The 19,573-nt window shown below is 44.2% G+C and overlaps 2 protein-coding genes across 2 annotated transcripts; both read left to right on the forward strand.

Annotated features, from left to right (window-relative positions):
• The first annotated feature begins 2,672 nt into the window (after positions 1-2,672).
• Positions 2,673-6,410, forward strand: Commd3 (COMM domain containing 3). The gene is made up of 8 exons (XM_041630703.1): positions 2,673-2,858; positions 4,128-4,239; positions 4,360-4,423; positions 4,519-4,553; positions 4,896-4,956; positions 5,041-5,097; positions 5,182-5,241; positions 6,082-6,410. The coding sequence occupies exons 1-8, from the start codon at positions 2,720-2,722 to the stop codon at positions 6,139-6,141; spliced, it is 588 nt and encodes a 195-aa protein (XP_041486637.1). The 5' UTR covers positions 2,673-2,719; the 3' UTR covers positions 6,142-6,410.
• A 794-nt stretch (positions 6,411-7,204) lies between these two features.
• Bmi1 (BMI1 proto-oncogene, polycomb ring finger) lies at positions 7,205-16,889 on the forward strand. The gene is made up of 10 exons (XM_041630702.1): positions 7,205-7,638; positions 11,993-12,123; positions 12,440-12,536; positions 13,052-13,107; positions 13,197-13,247; positions 13,394-13,502; positions 13,581-13,620; positions 13,901-13,999; positions 14,207-14,287; positions 14,375-16,889. The coding sequence occupies exons 2-10, from the start codon at positions 12,012-12,014 to the stop codon at positions 14,702-14,704; spliced, it is 975 nt and encodes a 324-aa protein (XP_041486636.1). The 5' UTR covers positions 7,205-7,638; positions 11,993-12,011; the 3' UTR covers positions 14,705-16,889.
• The last annotated feature ends 2,684 nt before the right edge of the window (positions 16,890-19,573 follow it).

A 19,573-nucleotide genomic window follows, 5' to 3' on the forward strand; every position in this document is an offset into this window, starting at 1 on the left:
TGATGGGCAGGAATCAAATAGGCCCTCTTTCCTATAGTCTGGTAAACTTTGGCATATCTTGTAGGCCTTCCTGAATATTAGCTTTAATTTCCTGTCCACAGATGTCTAATGGCCTCCTTAAACTACAGGATACCTCCTCTCAGTTTGCTTTGTACAAAAGCAAAAGTACTTGTTCACCTAAAAATTGTTTCTTAATTCATAAAACTAACAAATGTACAATGCTAAGACCTTTGGGGAAGGCTGATCACAGAGATCATATTAAAGTCCAGGTCAACTGTCATTGTAACGGCAGTGCAGTGGCCAGCATTGAGTTGCTAAAACAAACAGAATGTTCAAAGGATACAACATTCTCTGAAACTCTAAAACATGCTTTTAAAAATGATGCTTTTGAGTTCTTGAAATAATATCTAGGTTCTTAAAAAGTAAAACAAATTTATCAGTATGTGGTACTTCAGTATTTGTAACAATAGAAGCAAGGTCCATTGTTGACATGAAGATGTTTGAATGCTGTTATTTTCAGCTCCCCCCAAGTCTTCTTTTAAAATGCCCTTTGAGGTCAGACACAGTCCATTGGCTTTGAGTCTGCAAAAATTTGTAAAGTTTAATGAAGTTTGGTTTCAGCCTGGAAACAAAATTGTTAAGTACTTACTTGCTCACTTTGAGAATGTTATTCAGTTTCTAGCAACATAAAATGCATTGATTTTACCACTGTGGCCAAGGAAGTCTGCAGCATGACTTTGAATGCACATGTCTCTATACATGGCAATGGCTTGTCAAAGACACACGTGCTCATTAAATGAAATATTTAGTCCTGTGTCTTCACCAAAGGGAATACAAAGAAATTTAAATGGTAAATGTTAGAGTAAGAAAACCCAGTTATTAGCATGAGAAAACATTATGGTTAAATTTTTGGGAGACCTGGAAATGCAACCATTTTTGGGGCCTAACGCATGAATCTCTTGATACAGAAGAGCCATACCCTCTGCGCACTGGCACGTGGGCAGGAGGGTGATGTGAGGCCATGGGAGACAACCACCGTGAGTTTCTTAGCTTTGCAACCCCTTGTTTGCTACTCTTTTCAACGACAGCATCTTAGAAGCCCATGCTCACACATTTATCTTTCCATTTTTGATTCTAGACTATGATCAGAGCTATCAGCTCTAATTCTATTTGAATGCTAACACTCGGTGGTCCTAAAATGTGTAATAAACAGAATGTTTCAGTGTTGTTAATATTAACATATAGATGGTTCTGCCCTGTAAAATCAAGTTATCTCGAAATTTTTCAACTGACATTTTATGAGGGTGCAGAATTTAAAAAGAAATAGAGACGTGGAAAGAAAGAAGAGCACAATTAATACGTGTTTGTTTCCTAAGAACCCTAAGGAGACTTCTAAGCCTTCCCCGCTGTGTTCTCACCTGGAGACGACTGCTCCTGCTTTCAAAGTTCGGCTGAGCAGCGCTATTCAGCTTGTTGGAGGCTAAAACGTTGCGTGCTGTTACTGTGAAGTGGGGTACTGTCCACACGTCGGTGAGTCGTGGCGTATTGACTTCATTAATAATAACCTTTCCCCCACAAATAGGCACCGAAATTAAGGCAAACAAGAGTGGTTCATGTTGAATCTGACGTTATGTGTAATTTCTCCGGAAGAGTAAAACACGTTTCTTGTTCCATGGCCCTTTCCTCCATCCTTCAAAAACTGGATTTTTTTTTTTAAGTTCTCAAACTCTCTTTAAAAAAAAAAAAGCCTAACGTATTTTTACTTCGTGGTTTTCTTTACAAAGAACTATTCTTGTTCTCCTAAGCCAACTTCGTAGTAAAAAAAAAAGGGATGAGGGGGGGGGAGTTAAACTTTATACAGGATTTGTCTTTGAAGTTATGGGTATCTGAAAAGGTAACTCATTTCTACTGAAGATCTTGCCGTTCCTAAGCGTACTTTACTAAGATAACCATCTCATATATATTATGAAGACTCTACTGAGTAATTAAAGTCACGGACGTAATAAGTTTAGGAGCACAGAATTTATATGACAGTGCGTTTGAAAGATATTTATATGAAGTAGCATATAAAAATTTTAATAATCCTGTCAAATATGTTCATGAATAATTTATTAATCTGCCAATTGTTAAGTACGGCGCGCTCACACCCGCTCTTTATGCCTGTGTCTCCGTGCACATAACACAGGAATCTATTGCCATATTCCTGAAATGACAAAGACGAGGTAAAATTGGTGTATTTAGCTGTCTACAGTCCCGCAAAAGGGCAGCGCTGTGGGTTAGGTCGGCGAGTAAGACACCCAGCAGTCTCCCGCTGTCCCGAAGCCCCGCTTCTCGCCGCGGTGGCGGTGGACTGATTCCTTGCCTCCCAGCCCCGGGCCCCTTGGGGACAGAGCGGGTGCGGTTCCAGGTGAGCGCCAAGTGAGTCCACTGGGCGTCTTCGGTCGCCGAGGCCGAGGCCAGCGGCTCCAAGAGAGTAGGAAAGGCCGGCGCGCCCGGGGCAAGGCCCGCAGAGCGGCCGAGGCAGAGAGGCCCAGCCGCCGCCCGAGCTTGGCCCGAACCCTCCCGAACCTCCTCGAGCCGCCTCCCGAACCTCCCCGAACCGTCCCGAGCCATCGCCGAACCTCCCCGAGCCGCCCGGCCGCGGGCGCGCGCGACCGATCAGCTGGGCGCGCGTCGCGAGTCACGTGGTGCGCATGTCGAAGGTCACGGCGCGCTCACAATGGAGCTCTCCGAGTATGTGCAGAGAGGCTTCCAGACGCTGGCGGATCCCGGCTCCTTTGACTCCAACGCCTTCGCGCTTCTCCTCCGGGCGGCTTTCCAGAGCCTGCTGGACGCCCGGGCGGACGAGGCCGCGCTAGGTAAGCGGCTCGCCCGCCGCCGTGGCCTGGGCGGAGGGGCGCCCGGCAGAGCCGCCAGCCCGGCGCCGTGGGCACAGCCCCGGTCCCGGCAAGTCCCCGGGCTTTGCCCGGCGCTCGGTCCGAGTGTGGGGACCCGAGCGGGCCCTGAGCTCCCTTCTGCCCCTGCGGGGCACCTGCAGGCGGCCGGCTCCACGCTCCTGGCCTGGTTTTCCTGCCACTCTCTTTGTTCCTTTGTAAAGCCGCCTTCAAGTCTTGTTTGTGGCCTAAATGTGTGGGGTTTTCAGCCTTCTCGGAGCGGCGGCTGTTTTGACACTTGGACTTCAACTGGGGAGGTCCTGTGATTCAGGCTCCCTGGGCTGGACTGGAGGGGGTTGAAAAGGGTCAGTTTCGGCTGGGTCAAACAGCATTGACATTTTCCACCTAGAGAACACCTCCGGATCCTGCGATCACTGCAACACTGAAGTTGTGTGTTAAATCCAGCTTCCCCTCCCAGAACCTTCAAGTAGGGCGCATAATGGTTTTTGTTTTGCAGCGGTTACCAGGAAGAGAGACAGTTTAAATGCCTGTCTGGTCGCAAAATGCCGTTGTCATGGATTAAGAGCGTACTTTAAGACAAATCACTTCTAGGTTATTTCCTTAAATGTATCAACACAATTCAGATCTGTTGTGTCTGTCCCCCGCCCCCACCCCTCACCCCCGGTTTTATACTCGACACTTGGACAAAAAGTATGAAAGTGGAAGCTGTTTTTCAAGCAAAAAATAGTAACCACCACCTGGGTTAATCTCCGAGAGGGTTGTGTGTGTGTGTGTAAATAGTGCGATTTTGAAATTTCTGTTGTACATTCTAATGTATGCTACTTTCCTGTCAAGCTTCCTTGGTGTATTTATGTCCACGGAACCAATTACTCTTAAAATATCATTTTTTGAAAATTGTTCATTTTGAAATTTACATTATGTAAACTACCTTCAGTTTCTCCTTTGCTTTCAGTCCACCCAGCAACCACTGCCCTTTTTCTTTGAGGCCTGGTATTTTTAAAAATATTGGGATAAAAATATTGGGATAAAAATAAAAGGTGATGGAAAGAGATTGACAGCACATTATTGATGTATTCTGCTTATTGTTGTGCACCTGACCTTGTTCATCCCGTTCATTTACACTTGAATTTTTGTTACCTTTTTTTCAAAGGAAGCTTTACCCAAACCAAAATAATCCCTCTTAGGGACAGGGGTCTAAAGAATTTGTAATCATTAGCAATTAATTTATTTTAGATCACCCAGGCTTGAAACACATCGACCCTGTGGTTTTAAAGCATTGTCATGCAGCTGCTGCAACTTACATACTGGAGGCAGGGAAGCACCGGGTTGACAAATCCACTCTAAGGTACAGGCTTTATCTAAATGCCCATTTACTTTGTAGGTGGTATCTTTGCAATTGTAACTTCAATCACTTTTTAAAGACAGAGACTAAAACCTTGGTGCCCCCCCCCCCCCCCCCCCGCAGCACTTACCTCGAAGACTGTAAATTTGACCAGGATCGGATAGAAATATTTTGTACGGAATATCAGGTTACGTACTTTAAACTTTTAAATTAGCAATTAGTCCCCTTTCCCCTGCTCTTGTTTGTAAAAACGTGTTTTCTTTCTTTTTTCCCCCTTCCCAGAATAATAAGAATTCTCTTGAAACCCTGCTGGGAAGGTAGGTACTGTATTAGGTGACAAGCTGGGGCACTTTTCACTTGTGGGTCATGAATAGAGCGCGCTGGTGTGAAACAAAACAGGGCCAAAAATCCTGGGATCCTAACCCAAAATAAAAGGGCCAAAGGGCATGTGGACCAGTTGAAGTTAGACTAATGTTTTTAAAGATAGAATTTGATATAACCTTAGATGCTTTTACTGCTTTTACTCTTTGGAATCTGATGACGAAGTTGAGCAGAACTTTAAGTTCAGAGTGGGATGAAGTGGTTGAGGAGAGAAGACATGGTTTAGTAGATACTGAAAGGTTTTCTGTAGACACTACAAAATTACCATTGTCTTTCAGTATAGGCAGAGCTCTCCCTCATGTAACTGATGTTTCCTGGCGCTTGGAATATCAGATAAAGGTAAAGTTTAACAAACTCTTTGTAGAGGGATATAGGGAACTTTCCTTTTTTTAGGTTAAATCCTAGTGTTTTCTGTTGTTTTAGACCAATCAACTTCATAAGATGTACCGACCTGGATATCTGGTGACCTTAAATGTAGAGGTATGTACAGACCCTGGTCTACAAGTTATGTGCAACACAAGTGTACATTGCCTTCTAATAAACAGCATTTTTCTTCTTCCATAGAACAGTGACTCCCAGTCCCACCCAGAGATTAGCTTTAGTTGCAGCATGGAACAGTTACAGGTACAGTATCAGGATCTCTGAATATGCTTTTTCCTGTTTGAGAACTGTAGTCCATCTATCATCAGATAATGAAGGTTGGTTCAGGGTTTAATGGCAAAGGGAGAATGGAATGCAGAAATGCAGCAGATTTTTTAAAAAGTATTTTTTAAAAGTATTTTTAGAAGTATGATAGTAATATTTCCAATAGCATGTATTTGCTGTTTTCTCTAATTAAAATAGACTTCTCAGTAAAATTTATCATGTGTCTGATTCATCAAAACTGAGCAAAAGTAAGAACAAGGGTTTAAAATGCCTTTCACAAAGTAATCCTCCAAAGTTGTATTTTGAAAGCTGTAGTTTTAAATTACTCTATAAAGGGAAAGTCACCTAAGTTCTTTAAACTTTTTATATTGTTAATGTAAAACTGAAGAAATTGAATTTTCGTTGACTGGTGGATATGACAACGAATTTCTTTCTTACCAGTTAAATAAAGTGAAGATCATCCCTGGAAATTTGATGAAATTGAATATTCCAGAGACATCTACAGCCATTTTATTGTAAATATTAGCGAAATTTTAAAAGGTTAGAAAATGTGTGTGAATCAGAACCTTTCTTAGAGAAATTGAGACATGACTTAGATAGTCTCTGGCTGCAAAAATTTTGTGAGAAATTCTCTTTTAATTAGAACTTGAATAGCTGATTCGAAGACAAGGTCCTGTGGGGAAAGCGCTTCTTCTGATTTGCCAACGGTTAAACTCCGCTGTAAAGGTGTTCTTCCGAGTTTTCTTCTTGCCGCTGGCTCCAAGTTGGGGGCTTCCTTACTTGTATCCCAAAATTGTGACATGAGTGTACATCTTTTAGGACTTGGTGGGAAAACTTAAGGATGCTTCAAAAAGCCTGGAAAGAGCAACTCAGCTGTAACTTGGGACCCCAGGAGCCCAGAGGAAAAGCAGACGCGCCTTGCTCCTGCAGGACAGTGGGAGCTGGATGTCATTTTCAGGAGAAAAAGAGCGCCCTTTCGAAGTTACGACACCCATTAAGTTTTGGCACGTTTTTACACATGTGAAATGGTTAGGAGAGATACTCTTAAGCATCTGAATTTTCAGTATTAACAAGCATTCCTTTCTGAGCGTTTTGAAGCCCTATCAAAGTATCGGTCCCTGAATAAATAAGGTGGTGTTCCCACCAAAGGGCGGTGTTCGGTCTGGAGTTTGTGTGTGAGTGACGACTGTGTGTGCGAAGCAGCTCCGAGTGGCGCTGCCTCGGGACGCCCGCCTCCCCGGGTCAGGCACCGCGGGAAAGGTGTGCGGGGAGCCGCGCTCGCAGCCGGGGCGGCCCGTTACCTGCTCCCGGCCCGCCCGATCCTGCGCGCGGAGCCAGCCCGGCCGCTCCCCGCGCGCGCCTCTCCCGGGTCGCCAGCGGGCGGGGCGGCCGCTGTTGTTTGCGCGGGCCTGAGTCGGCGCAGGTTCGGCGGGGCCTAGCGGGGGCAGCGGCCGGGCGCCCCCGGCGGCGGGCCCCGCGGACGTGTGCTCCGCGAGCGGGAGACACGGTGGGGGCGGGGCGGGGCGGCGTGCGGGGCCGAGCGGGCCGCGCCGAGAGGAGAGGGCGGCGTGTGGCGCTGTGGAGAAATGCCGCCGTCGCGGCCGCGGCGCGCAGCGAGGGGAGGGGGCTGGGCGCGCGGCGCGCAGGGGAGGGGGCGGCCACGGGCCCGACTACACCGACACTAATTCCCAGGCCGCCCTTAAGGAATGAGGGGAGCACGTGACCCGGCGGGGGGCGGGGGGAGGGGGCGGGCGGACTCCGAGCCATTTTGGAGCCGGTGTCAGTTTCCACTCTGCCTTCAGCGGTGCATTTTTTTCCACCCTCCCCTCCCCCTCCTCATCCTTCCTCCCCTCCCCCGCTTCCCCGCCCGCACGCACACTCGGCGCCCCCCGCCCGCCCGCCTCCCCCACGCGAGTCTGAAATAATAATCGTAGTATTAAAGGCAGAGAGCGGGCGAGACAATGGGGAGGTTGGTGAGGGAGCCCCGCGCCGGCTTAGCAACACCTCCCAGCCCCGCAGAATAATACGGCTCGGCCCCTCCGCGCGCCCTCCCCCGAGCGCGGCCGGGAGGCGGCGGCTGCGCCGAGGAGGAGGAGAGGCCCCGAGGAGGCGGCGGCGGAGGCCGCGCGGAGGCGGAGGAGGCCGCGCGGGAGGAGGAGGCCGCAGCGCGCAAGCAGGAGGCCGGCGGGGGAGCGGCATGAGCCGAGCGCGGCGGCCGCGGCTGCTCTCGGCCGCGCTCGGTGCCCATTGACAGCGGCGGCGGCAGCTCGCTCCAAGATGGCCGCTTGGCTCGCATTCATTTTCTGCTGAACGACTTTTAACTTTCATTGTCTTTTCCGCCCGCTCCGATCGCCTCGCGCCGGCCGCTCTTTCCGGGTACGTAGGAGGCGAGGCGCCGGCGGGCCGTGGCCGGGGACTGGTGGGGGTCGGGGCGGTATGGTGGGGGGGCGGCGGAGCTGACAGCGTGGGCAACCGGCCCGCGCCCCGCGCCCGCGCCCGCGCGCCCGCCACCTCCCGCGGCGCCGGACGCCCCGCAGCCCGCACCAGCGCCGCCCGGCCGCGCTCCAGCCGCTCCAGCCGCCGCCCGCGCCCGACCGCGCCGCGCCGCCCCACGTTTTAGTTCCCCGCTCCCCCGAGCGCCCCCCGGCACCCTCGCGCCGCACATGGTCCCCGAGAGCGGCACTTGTGTCTTCAGCCTGCGCGGCTCCCGCGGCCGCTGCGCCCTTTGTTGAGAGGTAGACTTTGCTGAAATGGGGACGGGATCCTGAGATCGGGCGCTGCCTGGGTCCAGTGTCTTCCCTCCTCTCCTGAAGAAAGGGCTCTGGAGGTCTTTGAACCTCCAGGGAACGCCCCCATTTTATAGGGATGGGTACTGTGGGGGGCAGCGATCCCGACAAGGTGGGTGTTAGGCTGGGGAGAGCCCGGACAAAAATGTTATTAACTTAAGTTGGAGGGACACTTGTGTGAAATTGGATGGCTGGTAAGATGGCGGTTCCCAGTTGTTTCCAAGGTCTTGTGCATTTGTGTTGGAAAGGGTAAAGTTTTCAAGGTGTTATTTGTTGGGAGTCCTGGACAGGGGTGCCATACGTACTTGGGGCGAGCTCTCCAGGAGGTGGGCATTTCAAATTTAGAGCTTTGTTTTGGCGTGAAGACGGCGACTGGTCGTTAGCCTTGCTGAAGGCTCCCTTTCTCTGTCCACTTCTTTCCCCCCCATTTTTCTTCTTTTCCTTCGAAGACACTACAACTTTGCCCTGTTCTGTGGGATGCGCAGAGACTCGTGGCTTAGGTCCACCGCGTTGTATAGATTTTACTAAATGTCAGCATAGGTCATGTAGTAAGGGGATGCTTTGGGGAAGGAGTACTAACGCATTGATTGCTTATGTTTACGTAGTCATTTGGACTTGACAGCACTGGAGCGTGATCTTTTCCCCAGAGCTTTACAGTTAATAATTGGAAATAAACAAGGAGAGAGACTTTGATCATTCCCAATTGCAATAAAAGGATTTAGTGGGCTTAGTGGTCACGGTTCAATATCTGAAAGAGAATTGACTGTTAACCCCTTCCCTTAAAGTAGGCAAAATTTCTGGCATATTTACCCAAATGCAGATGTATGATGTTAGCTCAACCTATTTTTATAGGAGACCCTCCCCCTCAGCCTTTGGAAACGCATCGTAAACCATAGTAAAGACTTGATCCTAAAGGATGTAAATTGTTGACGGCATGTGTGTAACCAAGTTGTGAGACCATGTAGTGACACTGGGTCTTAAATAGACGAGTGACAGAATTTCTCAGAGGTTGATTTTTTACGTAAATAGATATAGATATATCCAGTTCTTTTCCATATATCTCCTATGAAAATGCAGTATTTGAAATTACCTACCAGGGCAAATCATACTCTTGTAATAATAACTTAAAGCTATGTAAAAGATTGTGTATGCATGTGTAGACACTCAAATATGGTCACATACAAACTTTTGTAAGCCAAGTGAGCATTTAGGTGTATTTGATAAGTCCATTAATGCTCTACCACTGAGTTCTTAGATGTACGTTAAGTATCCTAATAGGCAAAGTTCTCTCCATGAGTCAAGTCACCTCCAACTTTCCCTTCCTGGCATTTGAGCAGTGAGCCCCCAAAGGGATTATGGAGTTCATTTGCATTTCTTAGGTTGCAGTCAGCAAACTGATTGTTACCATAAGAGCTTGCTTCTGTTTTCCGTCATTTTGACCTTACTGGTGTTAGGCCTCCAACTAAAAACTGACAGCTCCTACTGAGTAAGCTATAAAGGCATGTTTTAACTATTGAGTATTTTCAGTGTTGTGTGTTTGTTGTATTTTTACTGGCTTACAGGCAGTTTCTCTGGTGCAAGAGATTGTTTCTTAAGTTTTTATTAAGCATTCCAGAAAATCTTTATTAGGTTGTCAGTACTATCCAGTAAGATAAAATGATGAAGAATTGAGGTTTGTATCAATAGCAAAGTGATAGTTGATTAGTACTGTGAATGGTTATAGGAAAAGGGGCCAGATTATTTTCAACTGAGGTAAGAGAGTTGCATGAATTCTAATTTAAGGTGAATTTGAGAGCCTTTAGTCAAGTTTGTGTGCCTGAAATGTTCCAGGGTAATTAGTGAACACCTTCTCCGGAGGCTCGAGTGTTCTTTGAGTTAGTATTTGTACTTAGGTAATAGAATGTGCCTTGTGTAACATGGGGAGAAGCAGGGCCCTTTGGTGAACCTATGGTGCCTGCTTTGTAGGATGTGCTTCTTTGCCTAGGCAGAGTATCAGCCTCGCTGGCCATCTTTCTAGGAAAGACCCTGTGGTCTCACTGGGGAGTTTCCTTTGAGCAGTAGGCAGGGGTCTTTAATCACCAGGTATGGTTGCATTAGGATCTTGCCCCTCTTTAGAGACATGATTCCACCCACACCTTCTCTACTACTTAGATCGGTACTATTTGTTGACAGTATTCAAAACAAGTAATAAAGATGCTCTCTGGTTGAAGTTAGTGAGCCACCACCATGGAGAAGCTTGCTTTGTGTTTGGGCCATCTTTTAGGACTCACTATTAGTTCCAGCCATTGGGGTATGCTGCTTGTTCTTTTCCTCATCTGTATTAAAATTTCCTTAAAATTAAACCCCATTGCATTTTCCTAAAAATTATGCAAGTTCCTAGATTTCCAATACAGACAGCTTTGAGGCTGTATTTCAGCCAGGTGTAGAAAGGTCAGCCTTGGTTAGAAGTCTGCAATGAATGAAAGGGTAGTAATTGGAGCTGCATCCCACAGCAGTACACTGGGTAATTGACTTCCCTGATTACTTTCTGCTATGACGTTGCTGACAGTTCTCAGCTGTGAGATTTCTAAAATGTATCTGTTGGGATTACCATTTCATCTTGTGAGTATTGTATGGAAGTTAGGTGAGAAAATAGCATTTGTTTTTCCCTTCCAATCTTTACTCTGCGTTTAGCTTTGGGAATGGGATGGTCACATGGCTTTTTACATGTAGTCACTATCCTACCCACTAAAGTAGTTTTTCTTGCCTCCAGGGTAGTTTATTCAAACGGAGGTTTGTCCCTCCTTCTCTTCTTGTAAAACAGATTTCAGGATTTAGCCCTTCCAAAAACTTTGCATGGCTCATCTGATCTACTGGAGGACTTATTAGAGAAGGGAGCCTTAGAGGTTCAGTTCAATAAATGTCTCTGCAACTTGAGTCTTGTCGGGTTGGAGCTAAGTGCACAGTTTTCAATTCTCAAAAGATCTCTAAGTGAAATTTCTGACGAAGTGATTGCTAACAGGACAGACAGAAGGAAAAAAAAAACCCGGCAAGATAAGAAAGTAGCTCTTCCCTCCCAATGGATGTGGAAGAAATCCGGAGAGTGTCTGGAATGACCGGTACACTCTCTTTGGGGCTGGGACTGTGGTGGCAGTCACCCGAAGATCCGCACCCTACGACCCAGCCCCGCCCCTCCCCCCGCACCCGCCACCCCGCACGCCCGCAGAGGCTTGGCTTGGCCAGCTCCTCGCAGAGTTGCAGCGGTGGCCGGATGCCAAGTGTAAGTGTGAGTTGCTATGGAAACCCCAACAGAGGCGAGTTCCGAATCCGGAGCAAGACCTAGCCCGGGGCACCTCGGGATCCGCCCCTCACATCCCGCTGGTGTTCGCAGCGCCCAGGCCTCAGGAGAGGCCCACGAGGTGCTTCTGTTCTCGGCACCCAGTCCGGAAATGCCAGGGATGCAGGAGGCAGCACCGAGTGCTTTCTCTTTGTGGGGCCTGAGCCCTACCAGGTTCTGGTTGTTTGAGCCATCTGAAGAATCCCGAAGTTTTTGACTGGAGGACCTGCAGGAAATTCCACAGTAAATTCGGAGACTTAGATCAAGCCCCAGTGACTTGTAAATATCTGCGGGGACTGCATGGTGTCTGAGGAGTTAGAGGACAGATGGAAGGAAGAGACCTGAATCCACCCAGCTCCCAGCCCCCATTCCAGACCTTTTCATCTCGCTCCGGGAATGACCTGAGAGGCCAGAAGTAAATTTAGTTGGATCCTTTTACACCATTTCGGTGGAGGTTATTCTGATCTCATTAGTAAATTCCTTCTGTGGAAAACGTTTGGAGAGTCCAGCTGTACATAAAACAAATTTTATGAACTACCCAGCGTTTTAGGGTATACAGTTACTGAAGAGTTGTGGAGATCATTTGAGTCTCTCTTTGAATTATAGTCAATATTTTTGTGTCTTGCAGGATCTTTTATCAAGCAGAAATGCATCGAACAACCAGAATCAAGATCACTGAGCTAAATCCCCACCTAATGTGTGTACTTTGTGGAGGGTACTTCATTGATGCCACTACTATAATAGAATGTCTACATTCCTGTAAGTACATGTTAGCCTTCTTGTGGCTGTATAGTTCACAGCTCATTCTGGATGATAAACTAGCAACATTCCCACATTCCTTGGAAATGTTAGCACACAGTTGTGGGGTTTTCTTTCTCTTACATGTAGTGATTTGTTGCTGGTTTTGTTACAATTAGGCAGTATGTAGTGTTCAGGGTATTCATTGGTTTCACTTTTTTACTTTGAGAAATAACTTTGTCATTTCCCATCCTTGAATTTTCAGTTCTGATAGTTTTAATGCTTGAACCTTTATTTTCCACTCTTACAAAAAAATTTTCTATGTTTCTCTTTCTAGTCTGTAAAACATGTATTGTGCGTTACTTGGAGACCAGCAAATATTGTCCTATATGTGATGTCCAAGTTCACAAAACTAGACCACTACTGAATATAAGGTAGGAAAATGCTGAAATTTCTTGGTGGTAATGGTTACTGGAATTGCATAATTCACAAGCAGGGAAGGCATCCCTGTTTTTGCTTTGAAGGAAATTTATTCTTTAGTCTTAATCTGATATGTGTTCTTTCTGGGGGATAGGACTTTAATTTCTTGCCATCTTAATGAAGACTATGTTTCGACAAAGCTCAGTATTATTCCAGTGTTCTAAGGTGTCTTTTTTGCCCTTTAAAACTAGTTTCCCTGTTTTGTGCATTGCCTTATTGATTCAATGATGGACAAGAATAATTTTCCAATGTTCCCATATTCCTTTCTGTGTTCTTAGTTACATGACAGACAGGCAGCTTCCTTTGATTCAGTGGGTGTGAAGAACTACTACAGCACCCTCACTGTTTCCTTACCGCTGTTCTTTTGCACTGTATCACAATCAGTAAAATAACCACAACACAAAAAAATACCAAAAGCTTAAGAACATTTCTAGTTTTGCCATATTAATTGATTCTTACTCTTTTTCAGGTCAGATAAAACTCTTCAAGATATTGTATACAAACTAGTTCCAGGGCTTTTCAAAAGTGAGTAACTTGATTAAATAAATTTTTAAAAAATGTTGGTTTTACCTGTTGTACCAAATTTCTGTATTTCCCCTTCCCACGCCTTTCAGATGAAATGAAGAGAAGAAGGGATTTTTATGCAGCTCATCCTTCAGCTGATGGTAAATTGTGGTGGGACAAAAGATATTTTATTTGGGGAGGAAAATTTATTAATAATTTATTGTGTCTACTCAAAATTAACCCTTCTATCCTCTTATATACAAAATACTCAGTTTTTTAAAAATCAAATTTCAAAATGTCTTTATAGCGTCCAATGGCTCTAATGAAGACAGAGGAGAAGTTGCAGATGAGGATAAGCGAATTATAACTGATGATGAGATAATCAGCTTGTCCATCGAGTTCTTTGATCAGAACAGGTAAGTTCTGCAGGAAATGTGTGCCATGTAATGCAGTTCTTAGATACTTTGTCTCACCAATCATTGTCTGTCTCTTAGGTCAGATCGGAAGGTAAACAAAGAGAAGTCTAAGGAGGAGGTATGTCCACATTACAAAAACACATGGGCCTTTGGTTCTCCATTTTATGTTGTCCTTTACAATACTCTGGAGTCATGTGATGGTGTTAAATGGCCAAATAGTGTTGGAAATTTGTTGATTTAGTATTTTTAATAGTAAATTCCAATTATATCTAGTTGAGAGTTTTGTTGCATTTTGGTGTGGATATTAGTACCTTTTATCATATTTAGGCAATTCAAACTTTCTTTTTACCTGAAGGTTAGGAATTGGGAGAAAATTATTTTTGTAAATGTTCTTATAGGTGAATGATAAAAGATACTTACGATGCCCAGCAGCAATGACTGTGATGCACTTGAGGAAGTTTCTCAGGAGTAAAATGGACATACCTAACACTTTCCAGGTACCCACCCCATGCATTTCATGTAGATTCTTACATTATTTATTTTTTGGTTCGGCACCTTAAAAAACAATACAAAGAAACCTTAAATTTGGTGGCAAAGTTTAAGATATCTCTTAAAATAGCTGGCAAAGATGCTTTTAAAAATATTTTGGATTATATTTAGTGTTTGTCTTTTTGTCACTGAATACCTGAAATATACTTCAATAGATTGATGTCATGTATGAAGAGGAACCTTTAAAGGATTACTATACACTAATGGACATTGCCTATATTTATACCTGGAGAAGAGTAAGTAGCTCTCTACCCTTAGCTCATGTTGGCCAAATTCATGTAAAGAATTGAGAGTGATAATTCTTTTTCTTTTTAACTTTGTAGAATGGCCCACTTCCTTTGAAATACAGAGTTCGACCAACTTGTAAAAGAATGAAGATGAGTCACCAGCGAGATGGACTGACCAATGCTGGAGAGCTGGAAAGTGACTCTGGGAGTGACAAGGCCAGCAGCCCAGCTGGAGGTATCCCCTCCACCTCTTCCTGTTTGCCCAGCCCCAGTACTCCAGTGCAGTCCCCTCACCCACAGTTCCCGCACATTTCCAGTACCATGAATGGAACCAGCAACAGCCCCAGTGGTAATCACCAATCTTCCTTTGCCAGTAGACCTCGAAAATCATCAATAAATGGGTCATCAGCAACTTCATCTGGTTGAATCCTGAGACTGTTAAAGAAAAGATTTTTCAGCCCCTGATTTAGATACCTTCATCCATTACAGCTTTATAGATGCTAATACATGTGACTATTGTCCAGTTTGCTTTCTTTTGTAGTGACATTAAATTTGGCCATAAGAGATGGACTAGATGTGATACATCATCATATGGATGTTAATTGAAAAGAAAGATTTTTTTTCTGTAAAGAATTGGGTTTTGAGAAGGCAGGCAAGATTTTCTGTGTTAGGAAAGATGTGGAATGGTTTCTGTGCCATTGTTTGGATTTGGAAATGTTCTTCAGTGGGTAGAAACATTGGGCCATAGTTTGTTAATCCCAACTAATGCCTACATTACATTCTCTTTGATTGTTCTTGTTATTATGCTGTTTTGTGAACCTGTAGAAAACAAGTGCTTTTTATCTTGAAATTCAACAAATGGAAAGAATAAGCATAGAATAATGCATTCTATGTAGCCATGTCACTGTGAATAACAATTTCTTGCATATTTAGCCATTTTAATTCCTGTTTGATTTTTACTTCTCTGTTGCTACGCAAATGATCAAAGGAAACTTCAGTTTTACAATCTGTATGCCTAAAAAGCGGGTACTACCGTTTATTTTACTGACTTGTTTAAATGATTCGCTTTTGTAAGAATCAGATGGCATTATGCTTGTTGTACAATGCCATATTGGTATATGACATAACAGGAAACAGTATTGTATGATATATTTATAAATACTATAAAAATATTGTGTTTCATGCACTCAAAAACAGCTGTTAAAATTCTCCAAACTGGTTCGACCTTTGCAGTTACCCATAGTGCACCCTGTGTTGAAGCTTACTTATCACCAGCACAGAATTTGTTTCAATGCTGATGACTAGTTTCAAATCCTTTTCCACTTAGAAGCAAATGGCAGATCATCATAGTTCTGGCTTTTCTCCAATAATACCTTCAAAATTAATGTTACAGTAAAGAAAAATTTTAACCAAGGCAAATGGAAATAGTGTTTTAATTTTCCATTGGTTAAATAGAATTGTGTTTTTAAATACTATTATCACTGGAATTCTAAAATAGTTTTTTAAGTCAACAAGCTAATTGCTGAAGGAAAGCATTTTATCTGCAATGATTTTAGTGTATGTGGCATAATAATAATTTCAAATTTAAGAGTTGTTTTCATAGTTAACGGAATCTGCCTTTTCTGTATTGTCTGGAAATAGAAGCAATTTATTATGAGTTTCTACAGGTATTTTTAAATAGAGCAAACATGTTGAATTTAAAATATGAATGACCCTACCAATTCTGTTTTGCTTTGGTCGAACTTAGTGTGTGTTCATCATCTATCAGTTGTTTGTGAGGATGTTTATTCTATATGAATATTGTTTCATGTTTGTGTGGGAAATTGTAGCTAAGCATTTCATTGTCTCCAGTCTGCGAAAGAAGCACAATTCTATTGCTTTGTCTTGCTTATAGCCATTAAGTCATTACTTTTACATATATTGCTGTTACTTCTGCTTTCTTTAAAGATTCAGTAAATGATGTTTTATGAAGCCACAAAATACATATATTTTTATTTTGACCTAAATTTGTACAGTCCTATTGTGTGTGTTGTTTCTAATTATAGATGTAAAATTAAATTTCATTTTTAATTGGAAAATTCAATAAAAGATATTCATTTAGAAAATAGCTATGATCTTTTATGAAAAAAAAATGCTATGAAAAGCACAATGTGCATAAGTTTTGGGAACCCTGTAGTGGATTACAAGAGCTAAAGCCTAAGGAGAATACATTGTCTTCAAATGATGTTGCTAAGTAAATGCTTTGTTGTATATTGCTTGAAAGCCCAATGAAAGATGTATCTGTTTATTTACAACCTTTGAAGCAAAAGTTACCAATGTTTGCCAATTTTTGGTGAATTTAACTCATTTTTCTAGGCTTTTCTCAAGGTTTTCATGATATTATCCAGGACAGAAGACATCTCACCCTCTATGATGGACTTATTTCTGAAACTGCTTGTTAAAATGTCAGAGGCACTTAAGGCTTACACAGCAGTGTGTCACCATACTTGAAAACACTTCCATTTATTGTATCTGGGAAGAGGCTTTTTACCCTTACTCAATTTGAAAATTGCTTAAGCTTAAAAGATATTTCAGTCAAAAATTGTCTTCTAATAAAACAACAGAAAGATGAGTCGTGGTTTGCTTCTTAAATGACTAGTCATTATTGCTCTTACCATTGAGATTTAAAACCTTTGCCAAGTTAACACTTTAAAAATTCTCACCTTAAGAAAGTGAAATCTATTGAATCTCCTAACTTTGTAATTTACCAAATTAGGGTACACGATACATGAAGAGTTGATTTTAAAGTTTGACTTTTAATCCCGTGTATTCTAGAATGCTAGAATACAAAGTTAACCAAGTGGTCTACAGAAAACGCCTAAATTGATCCCACAGATACTTAGCTTAAAGGTCGAAAGAGAAGAGGGGCCCTGCTGCTGTTGTGTAAATAGTGATCTATCTTGCTTTACACACGCACAACACTTTCCAAGTACTTTTTACCTCCTAAATTGCCGGCCGGCCGTTAATTGCAGAGTAGAAAAGGGTTGCCCTTCAGTTGACTTAACTAGTTAAGCACATTGCTTCATTTCCAGCGGGCGTCTGTTCAGAGGGTAGTTTCTCAGGAAGTAAAACCCAACAAGAGCAAACTGCTGGGACCTTTCCTTTATCTTTTTCTATTTTCCCCAAGGTTTGAAATTAAACTACCAGTGATGTCTTTCATTACACTGTAATGTTTGTGTGGGCCTATCAACAAGTTTTTTTCTTCTGAAGCCTATAAGAGGAACTTAAATACTCACATGAGCTACTCACTACTTGCACAGATCAGCGAGAAATGAAGATGTATGATCTTTTTATGCACTCCATAGCGTTTAGATGCAATAGGATTCAGAAGCACTCTGCACCAAGAACTCAGCATCCTGGGGTGAAGGAAGTTGTTTTGCTTTTCTCTTTGTACTCTAAGGTTTAGTGTACACCTTTCCTCTCATCGCTCCAGGAATGACAGAAGTTCTGATGATGCTTCCATGAGAGATTGAAACTAACAAAAAAAGCTCTTACTCAAATTCCATTTAAAATAACAGGACTTCCATGATGTTAGATCAGTACATCTTCTAACACCACACAAAAACCTCAAAAATTGTATATCCCTTTAAGACACCTAAAAGAATGGGAGCACAGACCGCCTACTCTAATGTAAAGCTCTTGAGTTAGATACATATATATACCTCTTAAGGAAGTCTCTTCCTATATAAAATGAACAGTACAACAGGTGGCCGTTTCCAAAACGACCTAAAAAAATCCCGACTCCTGAAACAACAGCCCTCCTCCAAAAAATACCCCGTGAATTCAATGGGACAAGGAAGAGAAACAAGTTATCACATTCCAGCCAGTAAACGTGGCTTGAGAAACAGTCCCGCGGAATCCCTGAACCAGAGAATCGCCCTGCAAATCTCAAGATCACCAGCTTTGATTATGAAAGTCTCAGAAAAATGTTTACACAGTCTAGTGTTTCCTGTTTCCGCAGTTAATTTTTAAAACGTTTTTTTTCTTTTGGTTCCTTAAACGGATTTCCTTTATTTGCATCAGTTTCTTTTTCTTAGTATGTAATTTCTGGAGGTCTTTGTCACATGAAGAACCTCACTAACCGCCTTCACCAAGACGACGACGCCAGAAATCATTTATCATTCCAGGGACCTTACAGGTTTTCTTAAATGTTCAAGTGGAAAACTCATCCCGAAATCTCATTGAGCCCTTTGAAGGAATAGTAAAGCACTCAATAAAAACTTGAGTGGAATTACCTTTTCTCTGACTCTCGCCATAAAAATAGTACTTCCGGAGATTATCAGAAGAACTTAAAAAAAAAAGCTGGTGTTCCCTTGGTCACCTACATGTCAAAAAAATATATATCCCTACTTGCTATCAATTTTGGGCAGTCATAAAACCCCAACTTCAAAATGATTTCAAGGTTCAGGCAGGTTGGAAGCTCTCCAAGTCTGTCCCATATCAGCTAGAACCCAAGGTGATTTAGAAAGCTTTGGACCACGATAAGAGGGTAACGCGTCAAAAATTGAGTGCTGTAGATTGAATCTTCCCTCTAAACGACCCAGAAACCAGGGAAGATATTCCAACAAAGGCCAACAGTTGGGGAAAACAAAGCCGGTGACCAGGGTGATTTCTGGTTGGCGCACCTGTTTAATAATAATAATAATGAAAGTTTCCAGTGCGGGGTGGAAAGGAGCGGGACACCTGAGGAAGTAACCTCGCTTGGACAGCAGAGCTGCCTTCCTGGTCAGGAGCAGGTTAGGAGGAGGCGTCCTCGTCCTCCTCTCAGTTTTACCCGTGAGCAGCAGCACGCGCTCCAGGTCCGACCCGCGCCGTGCGCTCCGCCTCTCCCCGCGCGAGCACAGGCCGCGAGGAACCGGGAGGCCATTTTGCGCGTGCGCCGCTCGCCTCGCGCCGCCCTCGGCTCCGCGGATGCCGCTCCCGCCAAATTTAAAAGCGAGGTTGTCAGGCCCCACCGGGCCCCGGAGGCCGATGGACTCTGCAGGCTTGCAGAAGCGGAGCCCGGGGGCGAGAGCGGCCACTGCCGGGCTGTGGCCACTGCCGAGCTGCAGCCTCCGGACACGGCTCCTTCTCTGAGGCCGTCCAATCCCCGGCAGCGCGAGGTCACCGAGGCGCGAGGCCGAGCCGCAGAGCCGAGTCCCGCGTGGACGCGGCTTCACCCGAGGTTGCATGATAATCGCTTCTTTGTCCTCCTCCTCTCTGCTCGCTTCTGTCCCAGCGCCCTTTCCCCTTCCACCAAGGAGCTGTCCTTGCAGC

This window comes from Microtus oregoni, unplaced genomic scaffold (genome assembly GCF_018167655.1).
Source record: "Microtus oregoni isolate MIOR12 unplaced genomic scaffold, Mior012 000035F_ref0000213, whole genome shotgun sequence".
In the NCBI taxonomy this organism is placed as follows: domain Eukaryota; kingdom Metazoa; phylum Chordata; class Mammalia; order Rodentia; family Cricetidae; genus Microtus; species Microtus oregoni.